General features: G+C 38.3%; 1 protein-coding gene across 1 annotated transcript in view; it reads left to right on the top strand.

The window, feature by feature from the left end:
- Nucleotides 1-21334, top strand: part of ryr2a (ryanodine receptor 2a (cardiac)) — a 450194-nt gene that overhangs the window by 351403 nt on the left and 77457 nt on the right. Inside the window, exons 76-81 of the mRNA XM_048601350.1 lie at nt 2530-2583; nt 9882-9981; nt 10597-10676; nt 11630-11706; nt 16332-16405; nt 19563-19580. Of these exons, the coding sequence (XP_048457307.1) occupies nt 2530-2583; nt 9882-9981; nt 10597-10676; nt 11630-11706; nt 16332-16405; nt 19563-19580 (403 nt within the window). The remainder of the gene's footprint in view (nt 1-2529; nt 2584-9881; nt 9982-10596; nt 10677-11629; nt 11707-16331; nt 16406-19562; nt 19581-21334) is intronic.

Raw genomic sequence — 21334 nt, 5'->3', positions numbered from 1 at the left:
CAGGAAGGCTGATGTTTCGGGCCTAGAAGAAGGGTCTAGGCCCGAAACGTCAGCTTTCCTGTTCCTCTGATGCTGCTTGACCTGCTGTGTTCATCCAGCTCTACACCTTGTTATCTCAGCCATTTGAAAGTGACTTGCTGCTAATCTTTCCTGCCCTGATTAGGTTGTGGAACCTCTTGTGGCACTGCATCCATAAATGAGAAACCACATTCTTGTAGCTCACCTTTTCTGCTTCAATTCAGAGGCTGACGTGTGTGTGTTTGTATGTGTACATTCCATTCTTTACGTTGTATTGTCATCACTTGCTCCGGTTGATCGGAAAGCCCAGAAGCAGGATGCTGATGTCAAGGTTGAGATTTAAAAGCTATGTCAAAGTGGTCTCCACCACGTTAGACTTCCCATTGGCACTGGTTCTATCTTTAACATTCTCTTTCAAATGCTTCTCCAGGCTTAGCACTATCACCAGACAAGCAAAATAAGCTTGTTTTCTTGGTCCTGTCTGCAGAGAATGCAATTTATCTCCCTCTGTTTACTGGTCCGTACAAATATCGTATATCCTTAAGCCTTCCCCCAGTTGAATGATTCCCTGTTCCATAGTGCCCTGGCCAGGTACGTCATTAGATCATAAGCAGGAGTAAAAAAAGATCATTTAGCCCATCGAGACTCCTTTGCCATTCAATAAGATTATCACTGATTTGATAATCCCCAACTCCATTTTCTTGTCTTTTCCCCGTAATCCTTGATTTCCTTAACTAGTCACAAATCTGTCGATGTCAATCTTGAAATAATTAACAACTCAACCTGTACAACCCTCTGTGGTAAAGATTCACAGATTCACCAGACTCAGAGAAGAAATTCCTCCTTATCTCTGTCTTAAATGTGTGACCCCTTATTCTGAGATTGTGCTCTCTGGTCCTAGACTCTCTCACAAGGGGAAACAACTTTTTCACATCTTTCCTATCGAGTCTCCTCAGAATCTGGTATGTTTCAATAAGATCTTCTCTCATTCCTCTAAACTCTAATGTATACATGCCAAACCTACTCAACGTCTCCTCATAAGATGGTCCCTCTATATCAGGATTGACCTGGTGAGTTTTCTCTGAGCTGTCTCTAATACCAAGCGAGCCAGTTTGCTCATATACCCTTGTAGCTGTTACCTTGATTCACACAGGCAGCAAGAACCTTGTAACTATTTAGTGAGGGTAAAGGCTCAGACTCCTCTACCAGTGCATGTGAAATTCCCTTACCTGCCTGACTCACAGTCACAGTGTCCTGTCCACGATCATTAAACAGGCCACCATCAGTACCTAAGCTAAGGAGTGCAACTACAGCCTGGATCAAAGTATCTGGGTCACTCTCTTTATCACAATAGCTCAATGTCTTTGGCTTGTACTACAGCTCGACAACATTGAATTAAAGTTCCTCAAGATGTTGGCACTTGCTGCATTTCTAATTATTTGCATGTGATACTCCACTATGTTGCAATTTATGCACACCCACTTACATTATCATATTTGGTATAATTTTAGTTCATTAATGTTGATGTATTTAATCAATTTCTTAGCTACTTGCTTGACATAATTTACATAAAATGTAGATTAAATTAATTATTTACCTGTAACATAGTCCCACTGCCTCACCTCATGTTGTGATATTACTTCCTGATTTTCTCCTGTGCAGCTTACAGGCCATTCTTTTCTGCTGCTTTGCCCCTGGCCTTGTCCTTATCACACTGCACTGATCATCATCCTTTTCCATCCCACCCTGCACTCATCCTCATCCTTTTCTACCATGCTGCACCCACCTTCATAGTTTTCTGTCACCCTGAACTCCCCTTCATCCTTCACTCACTTTCACCCTTTCCTACCATTCTATCTTGGTTTCGCCCTTTCTAACGTTCTAATGAGCAGTTGGCATCATCCTTTTCTTAGACCTACGTATCTGCTTAAATAATGCAGTGCTGTTAATGCTTAAAGAAATTAAACTCTTGACTGTTGAAATAACTGCACAGAGGCTGGTATCCCGTCACCAAGTCACTCTTTATTTACTTGTGCACAGTACACTGGCTGTGGTCAGCTAGCTCAGAGACAGTCGCCTGAACTGAGGGGATTCTAATCTCCTGGTTATGTTGGTCAGCCAGGGCTTTTCTTGATTGGCCCAGGTTAGCAATCCCAATCAGCAACCTCATAGTCAATGAGGTCAATCTAGTTCCAATCATTACAACTGTGAATCTCCGACTCTTGATGCTCCTCACTTTGTACTGCCAGTGATAGCACTTTGAATTTTTCTGTCCATTTATTGGGTTTCCACAGCTCTCTGTTCCTTTTAATGTTGATGCAGGCGGCTCCTGACCTTGTAGTGACTGAATCACAGATGGGTTTTGCAGCGAGAAAGAGACGTAATTGACGTAATGCACCTGTTTTGAATTTAAGCTCTAAATTCATATGCAAAGAACGTAGCCATTTACAATGCTTCATGCTTTAAATTGAAATTCATTTTACCAGACATTTAACTTTATTTTTACTGCAGAGCTGTCATGTGGAAGAAGATGAGGATGGTGAGGAAGAAGTCAAAAGCTTTGAAGTAAGAGATTCCATGATTAGTCTTTCAGATGATACATATTAGATTATATTCCATAGATTTCATATCTAAACTAATTTCCTTTTGTAGACCTTCTTGCTTAATGCCAAATGCTTTGAGCTCTCCCCCTGTGAACGTGCTGCTTATTTTGTGTTGAATCAAATGTTCAACTTCAGCAGTGTCCTCATACACAATTGATAAATTATGAGCAGGCTGGAATGTGTATGGTGGCATTTGTTTGTTAGTTTGATATCTCCATGTAGAACCTTGGGTCCTGAGGACAAATATCTGCTTCTTGAAATTAGATTACATCATTGTGGAATCTGGAATACTTTACACCACTGTTTCTCATATATATATAATTGAACCATCACTGGATACCAGTGAGGACCATAAAGCCATCACACGGATGGTAAGTAGTAAGAATGATCAAAGAATGGCAAAGCAGATTCTTTATTCGTTGAATCTCTGACAAGGTGTAATCTAATGCCCATGTTTAGTAACAATCTGCATGCTTTACATTAATATCCAGAGGTAATTATAACCCCCAACTCCACAGACCCTTCATTTCCTGTTCCTAAGGTTGAAGTGACCCTTTTACAACCACCAGCATGGATTTCAAAACTCAATAAAATAACAATTAAGAATCGCTGTCAGAATGATTTAACTTTCAAAAATAAATTTGATTCAATACAGGAAGAATAATTTCTAAATCCTATCATATTTATAAAATCTGACGGCAGATTGATTACTTCAGTTTAGATTACTTTGACACAGTTAGTTGAAAACATCCTGTGACACTTTCTAAAACGTGGGAAGGGATTTGACATTTTTTAAATATTGGTTGCCACAAAAAGACATCTATTGGCATATAGATTGGCAACTTGTCTACAAAGTTGACAAGTAGGCTAATAGAACACAACCATTCAAGCCATTTCACCTCCCAACTATGAAGTGCTACATGAAAAAGTTATGCCAATTTCTCAATATATTGCTCCAAATTTTCCCCTCAATAAAATGAGGATAATGCTACTCACCATTATTGGTGGACAAATCACATAGTATTTTTAGGTCCAGGCAGATATGTAGTTAAATGTTGCTTGTATCCCAGCTGATGGTATTCCTGGACATGTCAGATCCAACAGTGAAACCTGGATAGATAGACCATAAGTTTTATTTTTCTTTTTGTTTACCACAGAGCTCTGTTACTGAATGTAATCATAGGCTGCCTATCTACTTCTAATAAAAGAACACAAATGTTTAATACATAATAGAAAATATTGAATTATGTTACAATTGACAAAAACTATTTGAGCAATCTCATTACAAACACCAGGAAGAAAGATTCATCCCTGTGATCCCAGCAATGCCCGGACCAACACTGAAAATGCAGTGAAGAGTCACCTCTTTCTCCACATTGAAGCCTCTTGCTCAGCTGGCACAGCTGTAATTGGGTTTTTTTCAGCAAATCGCTGTGCTTTCATTAGATGTTGTTTGCTTCAATTATTGCCTGTCGTGACCCTTAAAAAACAAATGATTAACTCTGCTGTTGCACTCAGACACCAGCAAGATTCTTCAATTTGCAATGGTTCCAGACGGCATACCCAAAGTCGTTCAGCTCCAATGTGAAGAGGGTTGAAACGTAGAAATTCAGAGCAGGATTAGGCCATTTGGCCCTTTGGGTCTGCTCCAACATTCGATATGATCATGGCTGATCATTCAACTTAGTACTGTGTTTCCACTTTGCACTATAACCTTTGATCCTTTCAACCCTAAGAATTTTTTCTAACTCTGTTTGAAAGCTTTTAGTATTTTAGCCTCGACTCCTTTCAGTGACAGAGAATTCCACAGGCTGACTACTCTCTAAGTAAAGAAGTTCTCCTCCTCTTCATCCTAAATGGTCTACTCTAAAACCTTAAACAGGTTCCCTGGCTCTGGAGCCCAGGGTCATCAGGAACATTCTTCCTGCTTCTATCCTGTCTAGTCATGTTAGCAGCTAATAGATTTCTATAAGATTATGAAATCCCTATAGCTAAGAGATGCCTATGAACTGGCTTCCCGTTCTGTATTCACCCACTCCTCTGTTGTTCACAATGAGATTAATTTAAAAACCATTCTGATTACTTTTCTCCCAGACCCAAATGAACTCATAGTTTAAAATGAACCAGTTGAACGGGCCTTTGTGAGTTGACAAAGAGTGAGTTTATTAATAACTTAATGCAGGAAGAATTAGTTCTGTAATGCAGATATACACAGATTATTAATGACAGATTAGTCCAGAAAAAAGGTTATAAAGAAAGATATGTGGATCAGTTTCTGAATTGTTAGCCAAGAGTGGATAGTTAAACTTGAGACCATTGCAGTGGAAGTTGCCGGTAGCCTTGACATTTGTAATTGATCAGATGTTTTTATTGATACTTAGTTTTACAGATTGGTTGGTGTTCTGTTTAGAGTCATAGGGTTTTGCAACATGGAACAAGGCCCTTTGGCCCATCGTGTCCTCTCTACTGTGGATGAACTCTAGCATTACTTTTGTTGTCTTGTTTCCTTTCTAATGGCAGGCAGCAGTCAAAGTGTGAAGATCCTCCTTTACCTCTAACACGAGGGTAACTAGGGGATGGATTTTTGACTATGACCTTCACAGCATGCTAATGCTTGGACCCAGGCTAATACACACATGGGATGTTCAATCCCGCTAGCCCACTTCATGGAGTTGCATCTGGTTTCTTAACTCCAAACCTGTGTATTCTTTAAAGGGAAAACATAAAATGCATCTGCACAGACTGCTTGCTGTTGAGCATGTAATTATCAGCTGCTGACATCTACATAGTAACAAGAGATCGCAGTCCAGGCTCTTTTGACTTGCCTCATCCCCTCCCGGAAGGGCTAAAGTTTGAAGTTCCCGTCACATTGTAGACAAGATATTCGGCGGGTCTCTCTCACTTTCTTTGCAGACAGCCACTTAAATTATATTCACAGCCATTTTTGGCTGCATCAGCCCTCTTTTAAAAAATACAACTGGAATTTGAAAAATTAAAAATATTCACAGTACACAGGATCTGACATGGTCATCGAACAGCTCATTTTACTTCACATGGCTTCCCTGGACTCATTTTCAACAGTCTTGGACAATGTGTTCCTCTCAGACACTCCACGGCTTCCTGCTTCTGGGGCTTTCTTCTCAATGACTTTAAACACCTTCCTAGCCCTGACTGCTTGGAGACTGCTAATAGCAGCTCATCTGTTCTTAATGGGCCTCTTCCTTCTGCATAAAACTGCCTCTGCCCCCTCCCTTTCTCTCTCTGGTGGTCATAAAACTCAAGTCTGAAAAAATACCTTAGAATTATCTCCACTTGGCTACTTGCTGGTCACTCTGTTGCAATCACATGACCTCATGTAAATGCTGTTTTCAATTTACTATTCAAAATTAACTTCTGACCTTTGGAAAATTGCAGGTGTGATCTTCACAGAACTGAAAATCTAAGACCAATTTTTCCTCCACTTTAGAACTCAAATTCTCAACAAACAATATTCATATATCATGAACCTTTGTAACAAAAGATCTGAAAATTGTTGTTCACATTGAAGCCCTCTGCCATTAGTTCCGGGAAAACGGTACCTTGCATTCTGTCTTGAATTGAAGAGGCGGAAACTTCAGTACTTCCACATTGGGCACAAACTAAGTTCACTACAGCAAGTAAAGATTTAATCATTTAAAGTCTAAATACCCATTACCTGGTAAATGTTATTTACAAACAGTCAACTATCCTGGTGCTGAAAATGGAATAAGCTATGACAAAATGGAATTCATTCTTTTAACTTTATTTCTTTTGAACTTAAAGGCTATCCTAAACTCTATTGATTTGTCCTATCCTGAACCAAGTCCCATTCATCTTTACCACCAGGTTCTCTGATCTGCATTGGCTCCCAGTTAAGCCAGCTTCAGTCGTACAGTTCTCATTTCTGAATTTCTCCATTGACTTGCTCTTGCTACGTCCCTGTAACTCTCCGATTCTGGCTTCTTCAGCATCTTTGATTTTGTAAATAGCTCTCCCTTTTGACACCTTGAGCTGTCAAGACTCTTAGCTCCAGAATTCCCTCCCTAAACACCTCTGCCTCTTTAACCTACTTTCATCCTCTAAGGGCCCCTTTAAAGCCATGTCTTTAAGCAATTGCTTTCAGCCATCTGCCGTTATATCTCATTATGTGAGTCAATCCTAAATGTTGTTTTCTAACATCCCTGTGAAGCAATTTGGGCATCTTATTATTTTAAATACACTCTGTAAATGACAATTGTTGTCCTTAAAAAGGACGTAACGGCCTTTTAATTTTTTTTCTTTCAGCCTCTTCTTTTTGCTTCTCTTAATCCAACCTTCTTTTTCCCTCTCTTTATTGCACTTGCAGTACCTGACTTGACGTTGAATTCAGTGTCCAAACTTGCAATTCCTTGTTCAGACTCTGCATCATTCATTTACAACCCTTGTAAATGGTTGGAATGAGATATACCCTTGGTTGACCTGTTCCATCAGATACCAGGTGTCCTGAAGAATGCATCATCTTGTTTGTACCTCCCACTTGCAGCAACTTGCAGCAACTACTAGGAATTGAGCTACCTGGACAAAATCTAACCTCTTCAGAGTGGGTCCCATTCATTGATCAATTACAGACAAATGTGTGCCATTAATTGTGGTCGCCTTTTATATTTACAGTCATGACAATGCAATGCTACTATTACATCATGGAACTTCCAAAACAGTAAATTACAAGTCCCAGCCAGTTAACATGGTAAGATGCTAAAGGCTCTCCACCTTTCCCTCACCACCCAAAGACAGGGGAATCTAGAGGACCATTCACTCTCATCTGTTTCCTTGCTGCTATTATCAAGGATCTTTCCAGTTGAGAAGTTGTACCTAATATTCTTTAGTTTATATTTTTGTTCTCTGCCTGAAGGCAAGTCCTTGGCACACTGTCTGCTTCATCCTGAGCTGTTATCTCAATGGTTTTATTATAAGTGATAGTTTGTTGTTGCCTTCCCCTTTCAGGGTTGAGAGCAAGAGCATAGGTACCAAGTCTATCTCAGCCAGAATGGGTTTTGAACCCTCGCTGTTGGCATTATTCTGAACAAACCACACAATAGTCGTCTAGCCAGCTGAGCTAATCACCTCCAATTACCTAAAACAGACCGCACCTAAATGTAGATGGACAGGGTCAATGCAGGTAGGGTGTTACCCTGCTGAGGAGATAGAACTGTGGGGGGATTTAAAAATAAAAGGATGTCACTTAGGTCCAAGATGGATCTTAATCAGAGGGTTGTGAACCTTTGGAATTCTCTACCAGGAGGGCTTTGGAGCTTCAGTCTTTGAGTATGTTTCAGATAGAGATTGGTAGGTTCCTGATTGCCAGTGGTATTCCTGGTTACCTGGATGAAGTGGGTAAAAGGCATTGAAATGTTCAATCAGCCATGACTGTGTTGAATGGCAAGGCAAGTTTGATGGGCTGAATGGCCTAGTGCTGTTCCTGTATTCCTAAAGGAGGAGTGAAAATAACAGAAAGAGGGCAAGTTGTGAAAAATAGCAAATCCATCCCTTTTGAGGTGACAATAGGAATGCTGCAGCTTTACTGAAAAAGAGACTTACGAACTGACAGAATTTTGTTTTCTTTCACTGTGTGGCTACTGAGGAAGAGGTTGAAAATGAAGGCAAAACTGTCACATTTTGGCATGGCTAAGTGAAGCAAGGCTGCACTTTTACTTTGCACTCCCATTTTAGATTGATCACCATTTGTTTTCCAGACAAGGAGTTTTTTTTTGCTACATGGAAATGACAAAAAACTGACTAATTTTGTTTTTGCAGCTTGATATAATCAAAGATTTACGAAACAAATTTGGCAGCTTCTGGGAAACGACTCTGGTAAAACAAAAAAAAAGAAAAGAAAACAAACAAAAACCCACTAATTGTTCTATGTTAGTGTCATCTACAGTATTTCAGTAGTTTTTGTTTCTAGTCCATTATTTCCTTCATTTGTGTCCTTTCTTGCTTTTGTCCCCTATATTTTATATTTAGGTAGATTCCCGTAAAAGCCTTCTTTTTTTTTTAACCTCTTCCATCTGAATTTTTCGTTCTTTCAGCGTGTTTCTGAGTAATTCCAATAGAACTCAAAGGCAGCAAAACCAGCTTCATGACGACCTGCTTTTTGCTGCTACTACTGCTGCTGCTCCTCATAAGCCACACATGTCTCCCAAAATTTTTTTTGTCTGGACATGATGCAGATTTAATTGTTTCACGCCCCCATGTTTTCAGCTTTCAGCCGCACCATTGAACGCCCAATGCTGCTGTACTCTGCAGGGCTCTAGACTGTCTTCTGTTGGTATCCAACTTTGTCCCATCGAAGCTGCGGTATCCTCTTTATAGTTGACTTGCAGGCTTCAAATCTACCAGGAATTCGGATTTGTTCCATCCACGTTTGCGCCAGGGGTCGTGTCAAGCCTGTTTCCATCCTCCACTGCTGGAAAAGACCTGCTGTGGTGTTCCTCACCGCACTTACACACGGTGTGCTTGGGAGCTAATTCTGCCCGTGCATTACTTGCCTGTTGTGATTGGGCTGAAACAAAGATGAGCTGCTGTTTTTGGGGCATGCATTCTGTCCCACACTGGCCAAATTCGAACATTTTTCATTAAACCGGGCAATTTGGAAAACACTTAATCAATGCAAGTTAAAAATGTTTGCGCCTTCTTCTCTTCAACATTCCAAATCACGCTTGATTAATAACCTAAAATGAATTCCAAGCACGTACCAAGGGTGGCTATGCTGGAAGTTCTGAGCCACAGTGTGTTGATGGAAACAGGCTTAAAGTGCAGCAAGTATTTTCTCACATCATCCTACAGCAAGAAGATAAAAGTTTCTGTATTCTACCCTGTGAACACCTGTGTTTGTTGACAACCCAGTACATGACCTAAAGAGAATGCCAGATTCCTGCTAGAAAGGGCTTTATTTTGGATCAGTTCATTTGTTTGTGCAATCTCCTCCAAAAAGGATACTCCAGCTCTAAGATGGTTGAAGGAACTAGTTTGACTATTGAAATGCAGTGAGGCAGATGTCTTGACCTCATTTGTCAGCCTCCTGCAAAGATGGACTGCATACAGGTAACAGCAAAGTCAAAATTTCAGTGTTAGGCCTCAAATATGCATGGCCTGAGAAGTTAGCATAGAGCCCTAGGTTTTAAAACGAACAAAGTCTTCTTGTCGGACAAAAGGAAATGCTTCATTTACCTTCATTTGATTACCTGCTGTCTTTCTCTTTAGGAGAAGGAAATGGAGAAGCAAAAGCTTCTTTATCAGCAAGCGAGACTCCACGACCGAGGAGCTGCTGAGATGGTTCTGCAGATGATCAGCGCCAGCAAAGGTAAGTGAACTAAGGGTTACATGGAGCTACACTGTTAAAAATAACCTACCCCCAACCCTACAGCCCAGGCAGTATCCTGATAAGTCTCCCAACCAATACCTTTTTTTTCCTTATTCTTTGTTTTCACAAATTTTCTGTCACCCAGATCCCTTCCAGTTCCTTTTTGTTATTTGGTGACTCGATTTGTATTTAATTTTCCTTTAATTTGCTGCCCTTGCAGTACAGGACATTTAAAGAATTTTCTGAGAGACGTCCCTGTAGTAAGAAAATTCTACAAATGGGACTTTAGTCTTCTTATCTCCTACATCCATTAAATTAATCACTAAAGTCTTTGCGGATTTGTTCTGAACACCTAATTGTTACTTTCTCACTGGATGTGGATTGTTTGAATCCACCTGCATTATGATTTCTGAAAGCCTAGAGGTGAAATATTTAGCTTTGACACATTTGCCTCTTAATGCTATGAAATATGCTGCCAGAACTATGAGAATGAAGATTTAAGGCTTTTCCCAGCAACGTCGCATTATTGTCCATTAGTGGACCCACGATATTGTACCTTTGCTTAAAATGGGTTTATAAATAAATGTATTCAGTAGCTGCTTTCATTTTCCTTAGGGGAGATGGGACCAATGGTTGCATCCACTCTAAAGCTTGGGATTGCTATTCTAAATGGTGGAAACTCAACAGTTCAACAGGTAAGTTAGACTGAATACTGAAGCAAGGGGCTGATGATGAATCTGTAGTAGACATTGATTAGACCACAATTGGAGTCTAGAATGCAGTTTGAATATGTAACCTTATGATACAATGAAATCCATCAACCATAGTTTTGCCCATTGTAGGCTAGATGAATCTTTGTAAATATTTGCTCCTGTTTACACTATATACTAAGCCATCAATCTTTATATTATCAGCAAGCTTCAATATATGTCTCCCTATTGTGCATTCTCGGACATCAATAGTTAGACTGAGTCATTGAGGCTGCAGCACAGATCCTTAAAGAATGCTGCATATTTCTTCCTCCCATTTGGAATACCTGAGATTGTGATTTACTCGGTGATATGAGATAAAGGCCAATCTCAGAGTTTTACCCTTAATTCCACAGCTTTCCTGTTAGCTTTTCACCTCCTGAAGGTGGAACTAACCAAATGTGTCTAGAAGTCCATATGGACTGTGTCCATAGACATTCTTCTGTTTATTAAGTCAGTTTATTTTCAAAAACAATTCAGCAATTTTCGGTTGCCCATGGTTAACTCATTATGGAATCCATATTGTGTCTGTCTTGTTTATTTTATTCAACTTTGTACACTTCTGTCCCCTTGGACAATGGTGTAATTTGCAGCTTGCATAACGACTATTGAACCACATTCTAAAGATCCCTTCTGTCGCTATCGATTCTGTGAGAGCGATTTGAGCTTAGGGTCTTCTGGGCCAAGGTAATATTGTTACCAAGTGTGCCACAGAACCTCCATATTTGGTTCTTTGTCTAATCATCTCAAATATCTTTCCTTGACTCACCCTCCATCAGAAAATGTTCTACCTCCTTTGAATGTGATACGTTAAAACAGAAATTATAATAGGTATTTGATACAACTGCAACTTCTAGTCATTAATCCATCACTTGAGGTCTGGTTTTTATCTTCTGCAGAAAATGCTGGACTGTCTAAAAGAGAAGAAGGATGTAGGTTTCTTTCAGAGTCTCGCTGGCCTCATGCAGTCTTGCAGGTAAGATTACCACATGTTCTCCTCCAGTTCATACCTTGCTCCATTTGAGAGGGATTTCAGCACTTCCTTTAGCTCATTTTCTACTTTTTCGAGTTTTTAATTATTGTGGTCAGAATACGGCCAGCTTGAATTAAATTTGATTCAGCAGCTCACTGGTGATCTCACCCACAGACCTTGTTTGCATTTGTAACTCCAGGATTGAGAATGCAATGTTTCATTCTTAAGGGAGTTTTTCTTTTCCAGGTCACCAGTCCTGGTGTTTTTGTGACAATCACTCATGTGTGGACCTAGAATATCACTGAAAAAATAACAGCAAGTGAACAGTCATGCTGTTATTAATGTGCAAATTGGCTCTTGATGGTGGCAAGACAGAACTAGCCCAGGAATGGAAATTACCACGAGTTGCTAAGCCAATTTGGACCACTCTGTTATTAACTTTATGGACACCATATTCTGTGCATAATATCCCAATGAATTTTATGAAATTGTTGCGTTTATGTATTCACTACCTATTAAATTCACCATCAAAATTTAAATCTAGTAATTAACAGCTTAAGTATTTGTTTAACTATGTGTTTTTTTTGTAAGAATAGTTATTCAAGTGCTCTTGCTTAGCCAGTGAAAAGTTTGAAATATGGAGTTTTATTACTTTAATATAGCAACTTGTTAAAGTTTTTGAAATGCTCTCTTACTTTCCTTTCTGTCTCTTTTTATCTCTCAATCCAATCTTTATTTCCTTCTCATTATTTCTTTTTTCATAGCTGATTTGATAGTTTTGGGTATTGCTGAGAAAGGTAGTTTCTCATATACTGTGCGCAGTCATGCCAATTTTAAAGTCAGACAAGTAAGACATAGACTTGATGTAGTGTTATGGTGCATTCACCAGCTAATCCTTCAATTTCTCCACACTTGCCCCTGTTTATCTCTCAATAAATAACACTTATTGGTTAAGGAGATCCACTATTTGACTTGTCATTTACCAAATTTCCAGATACTCTTGTCACTGTTACCAGCTAGTGGATCTGATACTGGATGGATGAAAAACATTTGTGCTGAAGGGATTTTTTGTATCTGTTCATGGCAGGTGGGCATCTCTAGCTTGGCATTTATTGCCCATTGCTAATTAGCATTGAGAAGGTGCTGAGCTCCCAGTGGGTAGATATACTCACAGTGTGGTTAGGAAGGCAGTTCCAGGGTTTTGACCAAGCAACAGAAAATAAACTGCAATATAGTGCGAAAACAACTCTAATAAGGCACCTGAGCAAATTTGCAACTGTTAATTTATTCTTTCAGTCATCAGATGCTATAGTTATTTCCAGATATTTGACAACAGAACCAATTTTTACATTTTTGAAGTCTGATTTCATAGCATCGGCTAAATGTCAGATTGTGAAGCAGCTATGCTTTATTGTTGTTTAAGTACTAAAGAAACGAAGGTATTAGTGGAAGATAAATTCTCTTTCAAAGCACAGTTTTGTGGATTCAGTGACTTTATGGATTCACAGCTGATTCATGAGTGCCATAAATATTTGGGTCAATTTTACTGATTTGTCTGTGCAGATGTGCAGTTTTCACAAGCACAAAAAATAGGATTTCTCGATGTCTTGGAATGCTGTGGAACCCTTTCTCTGCATATACTTCCTTGACAAACTGAAGTATCCTTCCAGGTGATGATGCTCTTAGTTCTTTGATAGTTCTTGGTAGTCAGTGTTCTGATGTGTCATATTTGAGCGAGGGAATCCTGAAAAGTTCAGCAAGTTTATTGATTGTAGTAGTACTCTGCTCACGTCCTGCAGTCTAGCTGATGGTTCTTGACCTCTTTGGTTCAGACGTGGGAATGGCTTACTTAGAGAATATGCTGTATGAAATCCTGTCACCAAGTCACCCTGTATTTACACATGATCAGTGCTTGACTTTGCACTGCCTCTTCAGAGTCAGCTGTGAGAATGGCAGTATGTCTGACACTCCCCTTTTTATCTGTCAGCCAGGGCTCCCTGCTTGAACCAGATTAACAGCCCCAATCAGGGAACTCATATTCTATGAAGTCCAGCTGGCTGACCTCGTTACAGTCACTGCACTCTATATCTTGACCAAGCGGTAAATGCTGAATGACTGGTGTATGGTATCAATTCTGAAAGCCCAGAAATTTAAAGTGACTGGCACATTGCCGATATTTCTGTATGGATCCATCCACAGTTCTGCAACTGAATTTGAACCACATAGCTGATGAGTAATGCCTTAGATTTTTGACAGTTTTATCAATAATGTTATTTATTGGATATATTAGATGAGAAGGTGGCATGGGACTTTCTCCTTGATAGATTACAATCTTTATGGTGATGATGCTCACTTTGTTTAGTTATTTTTATTTTTTCAAGGAAAGTGGGCGTCACAGGCTGGGCCAGCATGTTTTGCACATCTCTATTTGCCGTTGAGAAGGTGGTGATGAGCTGCCTTCTTGAACTGCTGCAGTCCATTTGGTTTAGGGTGCACCAATGATGCTTTTAGGAAGCAAGTTTCAGGATTTTGACCCAGTGACAGTGAAGGAACAGCAATGTAGCTCCAAGTCAGGATGGTGAGTGGCATGGAGCAGAACTTGCAGCTCAAAGTATATCTGCTGCTGTTATTCTTCCAGGTAGCAGTGGTTGTGGCTTTGAAATGTGTGACTAAGAAGACTCTGTAGTGTATCTTGTAAATGGTACACACTACTGCTATAGTGCCAGTGGTGGAGGGAGTGGATGCTGAAACTGCAGTACAATGAAATGGGCTGCTTTATTCCAGATGCAGTCAAGCTTGTTGAGTGCTGTTGGAACTGCAGTCATCCAGTCAGTGTTAGAAATGCAAGTCTCTTTAAGGGTCAATCAGAACAACTCCAGAGTTGATTGAGAGCACGTGATGCTCACTGGACTTTGAATTTAAGAGCTGAATTCTAGGGCCCTCTTGTAGCACAATGGTAGTGTCCATATCCCTGGGCTGGGTGGCCCAATTCCAGTCCCACCTGAACCCGACATGTGTAATAACATCACTGAGCAGGTTGACTAGAAAAATATGTTAAATAAAAAAAAGAGCTGAGTTCTCACTTGTGGGGAATACAGTGCTTTATTTCTCCCTCCAACTCCATTTTGATTTAGTCCCCTCCCTCTCTCCCCTCACTTTTTGATGCTAACTTTGCCCTTAACAGACTTTGCTTATAAATATTTAATTGGCCACATGGGTGATGGAAGAAAAACAATATTTGTATAAATTCTGGTCACAAAGGTGTCTTTTTCTGTCTCACAAAAGAAAAACCCGAGGCCCTCTTTTGTCTCAGTAAAAAATAGAGCTGAGTTCTTGGGATCTTGTGATGCAGGGTGGTGTCCCTACATTTGATCTAGGAGGTCCAGATTCAAGTCCCACCTTCTCCAGAGGTATGCCATAACATGTCTGAACAGGCTGATTTAAAAAAGTATAGAGCTAAGTTCTTCCCTCATGGGAATTAACTTCTGGACAGGCAAAGTATCTAGAAGGGAAAGGTGGAAACTGGCGTTTGTGCTAAACTATAAACTTACAATAATATCTTTTGCTGCCTAATTCAGTTTATGGGTATTGATATGTTTAACAATGGATATGAACAGGAAATATTAGGATTTTTATCCAATCCTGATTTAGGAATGGTGCTACATATTCAGTTATGCCATTTGAAAAAAAAATGTGGCTTTTGGCTGATTTGCAATTGATAACATTTTCATAACTGCCCTTGTACCCATTGATGGGAGATGCCGTAAGGCCAGGAAATGCTGTTAAAATAAGCTTGCATTCCAACCTTTAGATAGCACATGCTGCAGACAACTGTCGAGATGAACAATATTGAGTTAAGTGAGCAAGAAAACTTTTTTACTTTAGGATATCATCAAGCTTCTTGAATATTGTTGCATCTGCACCCATCCAGCTGAATAATGACTACTCCAACATACTTTTACATGAGCTTTGTATATAATTCAGAGCCATTCAAGGATCAGATGGTGAATCAACCGTTGCACAGTATCCACCCTCTGCCTTATTTGTATGGTCGTGATATTGACATGACTGCATGTAATATATGAGAAGCAACGTTTATCAGTAATACACAGAACTCTTCTTCTGCCAGTAAATCAAGTTTAGTGAATGCCTATGAACTTGATGTCTTCATATATTTTTCCGTATGTTCCCATGTACAATATTACAGACAATAGTGAGTTGTCTCTTGGTCATGAAAATCTCATGTTTCTTCCTCCCCACCCATTTTCTTAAGTAGTTGATAACTTCAAAAAAGAAGTGGAAAATCTCTAATTGCAGGCTTGGTCTTAACATAATTTTTAAAAGGGGCAAATGGTTCGAGTGAGATATTCAGGCTTTCGACATCCACCTTTTGGACATTGGAGCCCGTTTTTAGTTAAAGCATGATACAACTCAAAATATGCATTTCAGTTTGTCACAATACTGCATTATGAAAAGATTAAAAAAAAACTTCTTACTGTTTGAGAGTAATTAAAAATTTATCATCTGTGGATCAATTGAGCCTAATCATCATTTTTAAACCCTGTATTTCATGTTTTTAATCACAGAAAAATTAAAAAGAATTATTTATCTATTTCTGTTATTTGCAGTGTACTTGATCTAAATGCATTTGAACGCCAAAACAAAGCAGAAGGGCTTGGCATGGTGACAGAAGAGGGATCAGGTATATGCTGAAACACAATATGGTATTCTAGTCATCTTTTCTAAGCTTTCTAATAAAATGAGGAAAATTACACTATTCATTTGTAATTATGCCATGAATTACTAGCTAGCATGCAAACACTTAATGCATTTGTATGAAAAGTCTTCCTGTGCTCAATTAATAAAGCTGTAAACTTGTGTGCTTTATATAGGTTAATTCCTCCATTTGAGATGGAAGATTTCATATAAATGTGTTAAATATTTACATACTGGTATGGCAAACTGAACATGAGATTACATTCTTAGGTTTTGTTTTGCAACTGTATTTCACAAGCTGACAATGATCACAGCACTGCTTCAATTTCTGATTTCAAATTTCTGATTCTATTAAAATGCTCAGAAATAAATAATCCTTGAAAGTAATTAAATAAAGTTCTTTAAGAAAGATGCTATAGCTGCAGTATGTATTTGTGTAAAGCATTTATATTGCAGTATTTCAATATTTAGAAAGAGTGGTATATGGCAAGATCTACTACTGATTCTTGACAATGATGATGATCTACTGCTCTTGATGCCTTTTTAAGTCATTTGGTAACAGAGATGTATTCATTTTTGGAAATTATACGAAAACATGGTTAATAAATTTACAATGCAGCAGTTGTAGTGTCTTTTGCAGCATAATTATAGCACCGGCTCTGTCCAACTCTACTAGATCTGCCACCCTTGCCATCAAAAAAGGCAATGTTTAGGTATTAGCCCCTGTATCTCCAAGAAAACTATTATCATTTTCATCCATTTCCAAAGTCTGGAGAACTTGCATTTTCACTAAAGTTTGTCATTGGGATTCTAGTAAGTACGTGCATTTTAAAGGGTTTTATTTGGATAAACCATAAAAAAACACCAACAGTCATGCTAAAAGTCATCAATATGTTTTGTATATCATAATATCTCCATCTATGGCCAAATTCAAGTGGACGCCATCAATACAGCGGCCATTTCTGTACCTCAAATATCAACCTTTGAATGGAAATGAAGCCTGGAGTAAAGAGACAATTGTCTTAAAAATAGTCCGTGAATAATTGCAATCATATTTCTTCTCCTGTTGCAAAGACTAATGCAAAATTATAAACCTACAAACTACTAGAAGAACAAGCAACGTTGTTTAGATTCTGGGTTATAGGGAAGCTAATTTTAACAGATGTGAGGTAGAGAAAGATGACACCAAGCCAATCAGATACTTTCTTGGGTAAAGTTGCAGTTGAAAGTGGGAAGTATTCAAAAGAATGATTTGGTGTAATACACTACTGCTAGGTTGAGAGAAATTTTGGGATTCCTTTACACAATCACAAAAATATAGCAGTCAGGTTAAAAAAACAAAATCAAGAACGTGACTGGAAATTCAACCTTTTTTTTCAGAGGGACTGGAATGTAAATGGAAGAAAGATTTTTCCATCCATCTGAAACTCTGGTTAGATCATATTGGGAGTAGGGTGCGCATGTCTGGGCATTGCACCATAGAAAGGCCTTGGAAAGGGTACAGCACATCAAATTGTTAGGGATCCTTGAATCAAATTATAAGCAAAAGTGAGAAGTAATTTAACTGAGCTTTTTTAGAATGTTTGAATGAGTTGATAGTTTGGAATTGTTTTCCGCTGGTGGCAAGTTAAAGACATGGAAATATAATTCGAAATCAGAGTCAGATCATTTTGGAGAAAAAAGTTAAGAAATATGACCTCACACTAATGCTGATAGAAGTACAAGTATTACATTTTCTATCCTACATTAGGTATTGGATGGCAGCTCAGTTAATTTTGTTAACTTTGAAGTAAACAGATTTCTGCTAGCCAAAGGTATTAGGGTGGCAAAAGGGAGGAGTTAGGATCCCAGTAAGCCAGCCCACTGACTGGCAGAACAGGTTCAGGGAGCTGAATGGTCTACTCCTATTTCTATATACTATTTATAATGGCAGCATGTGAACAGCTTTGTATGGCATTCCTTTATCTCTTACTTTCATGATAGAATTAATCCATTTTACCTTAAAATAAAGTAATAAATTCTTCTGTTAAAGTACAAATGGATGAATCCCATATCATACGTGACAACAAATGGTGATTTGTGGGCTACGAGTGTCAGAAATTCATTATGAATTTATGTTATCCTCCAAACTGAGTAAAGAAAAACATGTAATGGATGCACAATGCACCAGCAGCATTGCAGCTTTACTTATCGAAAGATTATGCATTTTACTTTCTTAGAACAAAAGTATTCTGCTTACTGCAAACCTTGGTGTTCTCAACTAATCATTTTAGAGGTATCCTTTGTAGATTAGAGATCAAAAACTGAACTATTCCAAAAATGTTTATTAATACATACTTGATCTGGAAGCCTCTGTTTTGCTTGCACACAAGCCAATCATACTGCTGCATTTTCCATTTTCAAATGTTGTACACATTCATCTTTATTTTGTCCTTCTTCATCTTGACTTTGAAGCATCCTTCAGTGTAATTTTCTTGAATACCATTCAATAGACATTGCCATTTAATCATGATGTATCTATGGCTTCTTCACTTGTTATGTGATTGTGTTAAAATGTAACAAAAGTAATGTTGTGTTCCATGAATGCTAAATCACTCACTAACTACCATTGTTTGAGAAATGTGGCACTGCTTACCAAATTACAAATAGCAATCAACCAAATTAGATATTCAGCAAATGCTAGGATTAGATGTTAAAGAGCAAAAAAGGACTTCTGAACTGCACAAATTTTTCAAGTACCTTTTCAACAGCACTAAGTATTAAACCTATGTACTTGTGCATTAGGACATGTGTGTGCATGTGTGCTTGTTTGTTAAAAAAAGGTAATTAAGTGTTGAACTGTTCATTTTGAATTCATTGCATAAATAAATGTTAAACACAGGGTTTGTTAGTTATTGAAAAATATTGTTTTCTTAAATAACATAAACCCTTTGTTATTTATTAGATATAAACCAAGAAGATGCATATAATTCTGTTTCTTTAATATATGGTTTTATTTTTGTGTGACTTTTACAATTCTGTTTTCACCTCTTTCAACCTACCCAATTCTTATAAAATTTAGAACGAAGTTGAGTATAATTTCTAACTACCTAACCTCATTTTTTTTTCTTTTGATTTCAATTGTTCTGTCTTCCCCTCCTCAGTCATCACTCATGAGCGCGGTAATTATAACTCTGCCATTTCCTTTGTTACCTTGTGTCAGCACTGTACAGGTCCTGAACTCTGCCAATTCGCACTCTTTAAACATTGTGCATAGTTGTTAATACAAAAGAAAACATATATTTTTGTTTGTTTTTGCTTTAGAAAAGTTTAAGCCTTTTAGCCAACTTCACATCTGTTTTGCCTCTCTCTCAGGATTTGCACAGTAACTGGCACACTAGATGTAAGAACTGTGAGCCGTTAAGTGGCAGTGATGCGGTGGTTGGATGTGCCAAACTGTGGTGTACAGTTACTGTAGTATTTGTTGTGTATTCAATGTGGCTTTATGGCTGCACCTGTCAATGTGCAAGTAACAACTAAAAGACTTTTGGTGTTAAATTTTGTACCTAATTTAATTTTTCAGTTGCTTTAAAAACTAAAATGCAATGGCGCTGATTATTTGTTGTGATGCAGATGACATTTTTTCTGTGAGTTTAATCTCTGTTTTACTATCTACCCTATTTTGCAACTGGTTTCCTTTGCATATATTGTAATGTGAAGTTCAGGCAGAAAGCCTTTGTATTGTTTTGGCTATTGAGGTTCAGCCTGTTAAATGTAAAACTCCAGAAATCAGAATTGCATACTGGTTGCAGAAATAGAATAATGTTTCATGATACAAACTGGACATATTAGTCTTAGGAAAATAACAGTCAATTAGTTCTCTGTTAAAGTTTTCACAGTGTGGACATTGTTTTGCAAGGGTCTAATTTCATTGACCATGCTAAGAATTGTAGTTGACAAGAAAAGTCCCATTTTGCCAAAATTGAATAAAACTATTTTAATAGAATACAGAAAAGGATAGAACACCTCCATTGAGGCCTTTGGTGCCTGAAAATGAGAAAACAGGTGTAATAAGGATCAAACTATCTCTGCACCTTATTGGAAATCTTCGGAATAGTTTCATGGCTGTATCATCAGTCAACCATGAATACTGATGATTGTAATAAACAGCTTCAGTATCACCAAGAATAAGGTTCTGACCTTGACTGACCCCTCAACTCTGAAATAGTTTAGGTACTTGTTTTCTGTCCTGGTTTCTACTCCATGTAAATAACATTGTTGTTTACACCATTTCTGAGGAGCATGTACCAATCTTGCACTAAAATTACATGAGGAACTTGGAAAAAGTCAATTATAATTCCGGTCCCTGCTATCCTATTGCATCAATCCCATCTTTCACAGTGTCCATGGAAATTATCAGGCCACAGAACAAAGGTAATTTCCACGTTTCTGGATCCAGTATGCTTTTTCAGCCAAGTTTTTTTTGAGATTAGTCAGTAATTGAATTCGCATTCAACTAACTATCAACACTTCTTGTTTTTCTTTTCACTACATCGTTGTTTCACTTACTGTATTCCATCGGTAGTTACACACCTGAAAAGTCCCACATGAAGTCATAAAGCCATTAAGCATTAACCTTTTTCATCAGCCATGACTTGTCAGTAGTCTCCATATTTTAGAATTGTTGACATGGTTCATGGCCAAACTCCAACAGGTTTGGTTGGGATGATTAGTTTCATTGATTAAAATTGAGCTCAGATCTTTACTTTGCTCCATCACTAAGCTTACTTAAATGTGATTGTTCAGCTTGAATGATTCCACACACAACAAAGTGACTCTTTCTGAAGCTTACAACTTGGAATACTCAACCAAATGTTATTTTCCTATTAAAAAATTCTTTATGCTATCCTCCTTTTCTCACAATGTTTTAAATATG

The sequence above is a fragment of the Rhincodon typus genome, chromosome 9 (assembly GCF_021869965.1).
Source record: "Rhincodon typus isolate 14 chromosome 9, sRhiTyp1.1, whole genome shotgun sequence".
NCBI classification, from domain to species: domain Eukaryota; kingdom Metazoa; phylum Chordata; class Chondrichthyes; order Orectolobiformes; family Rhincodontidae; genus Rhincodon; species Rhincodon typus.
This window is presented reverse-complemented; position numbering and strand designations above follow the sequence as displayed.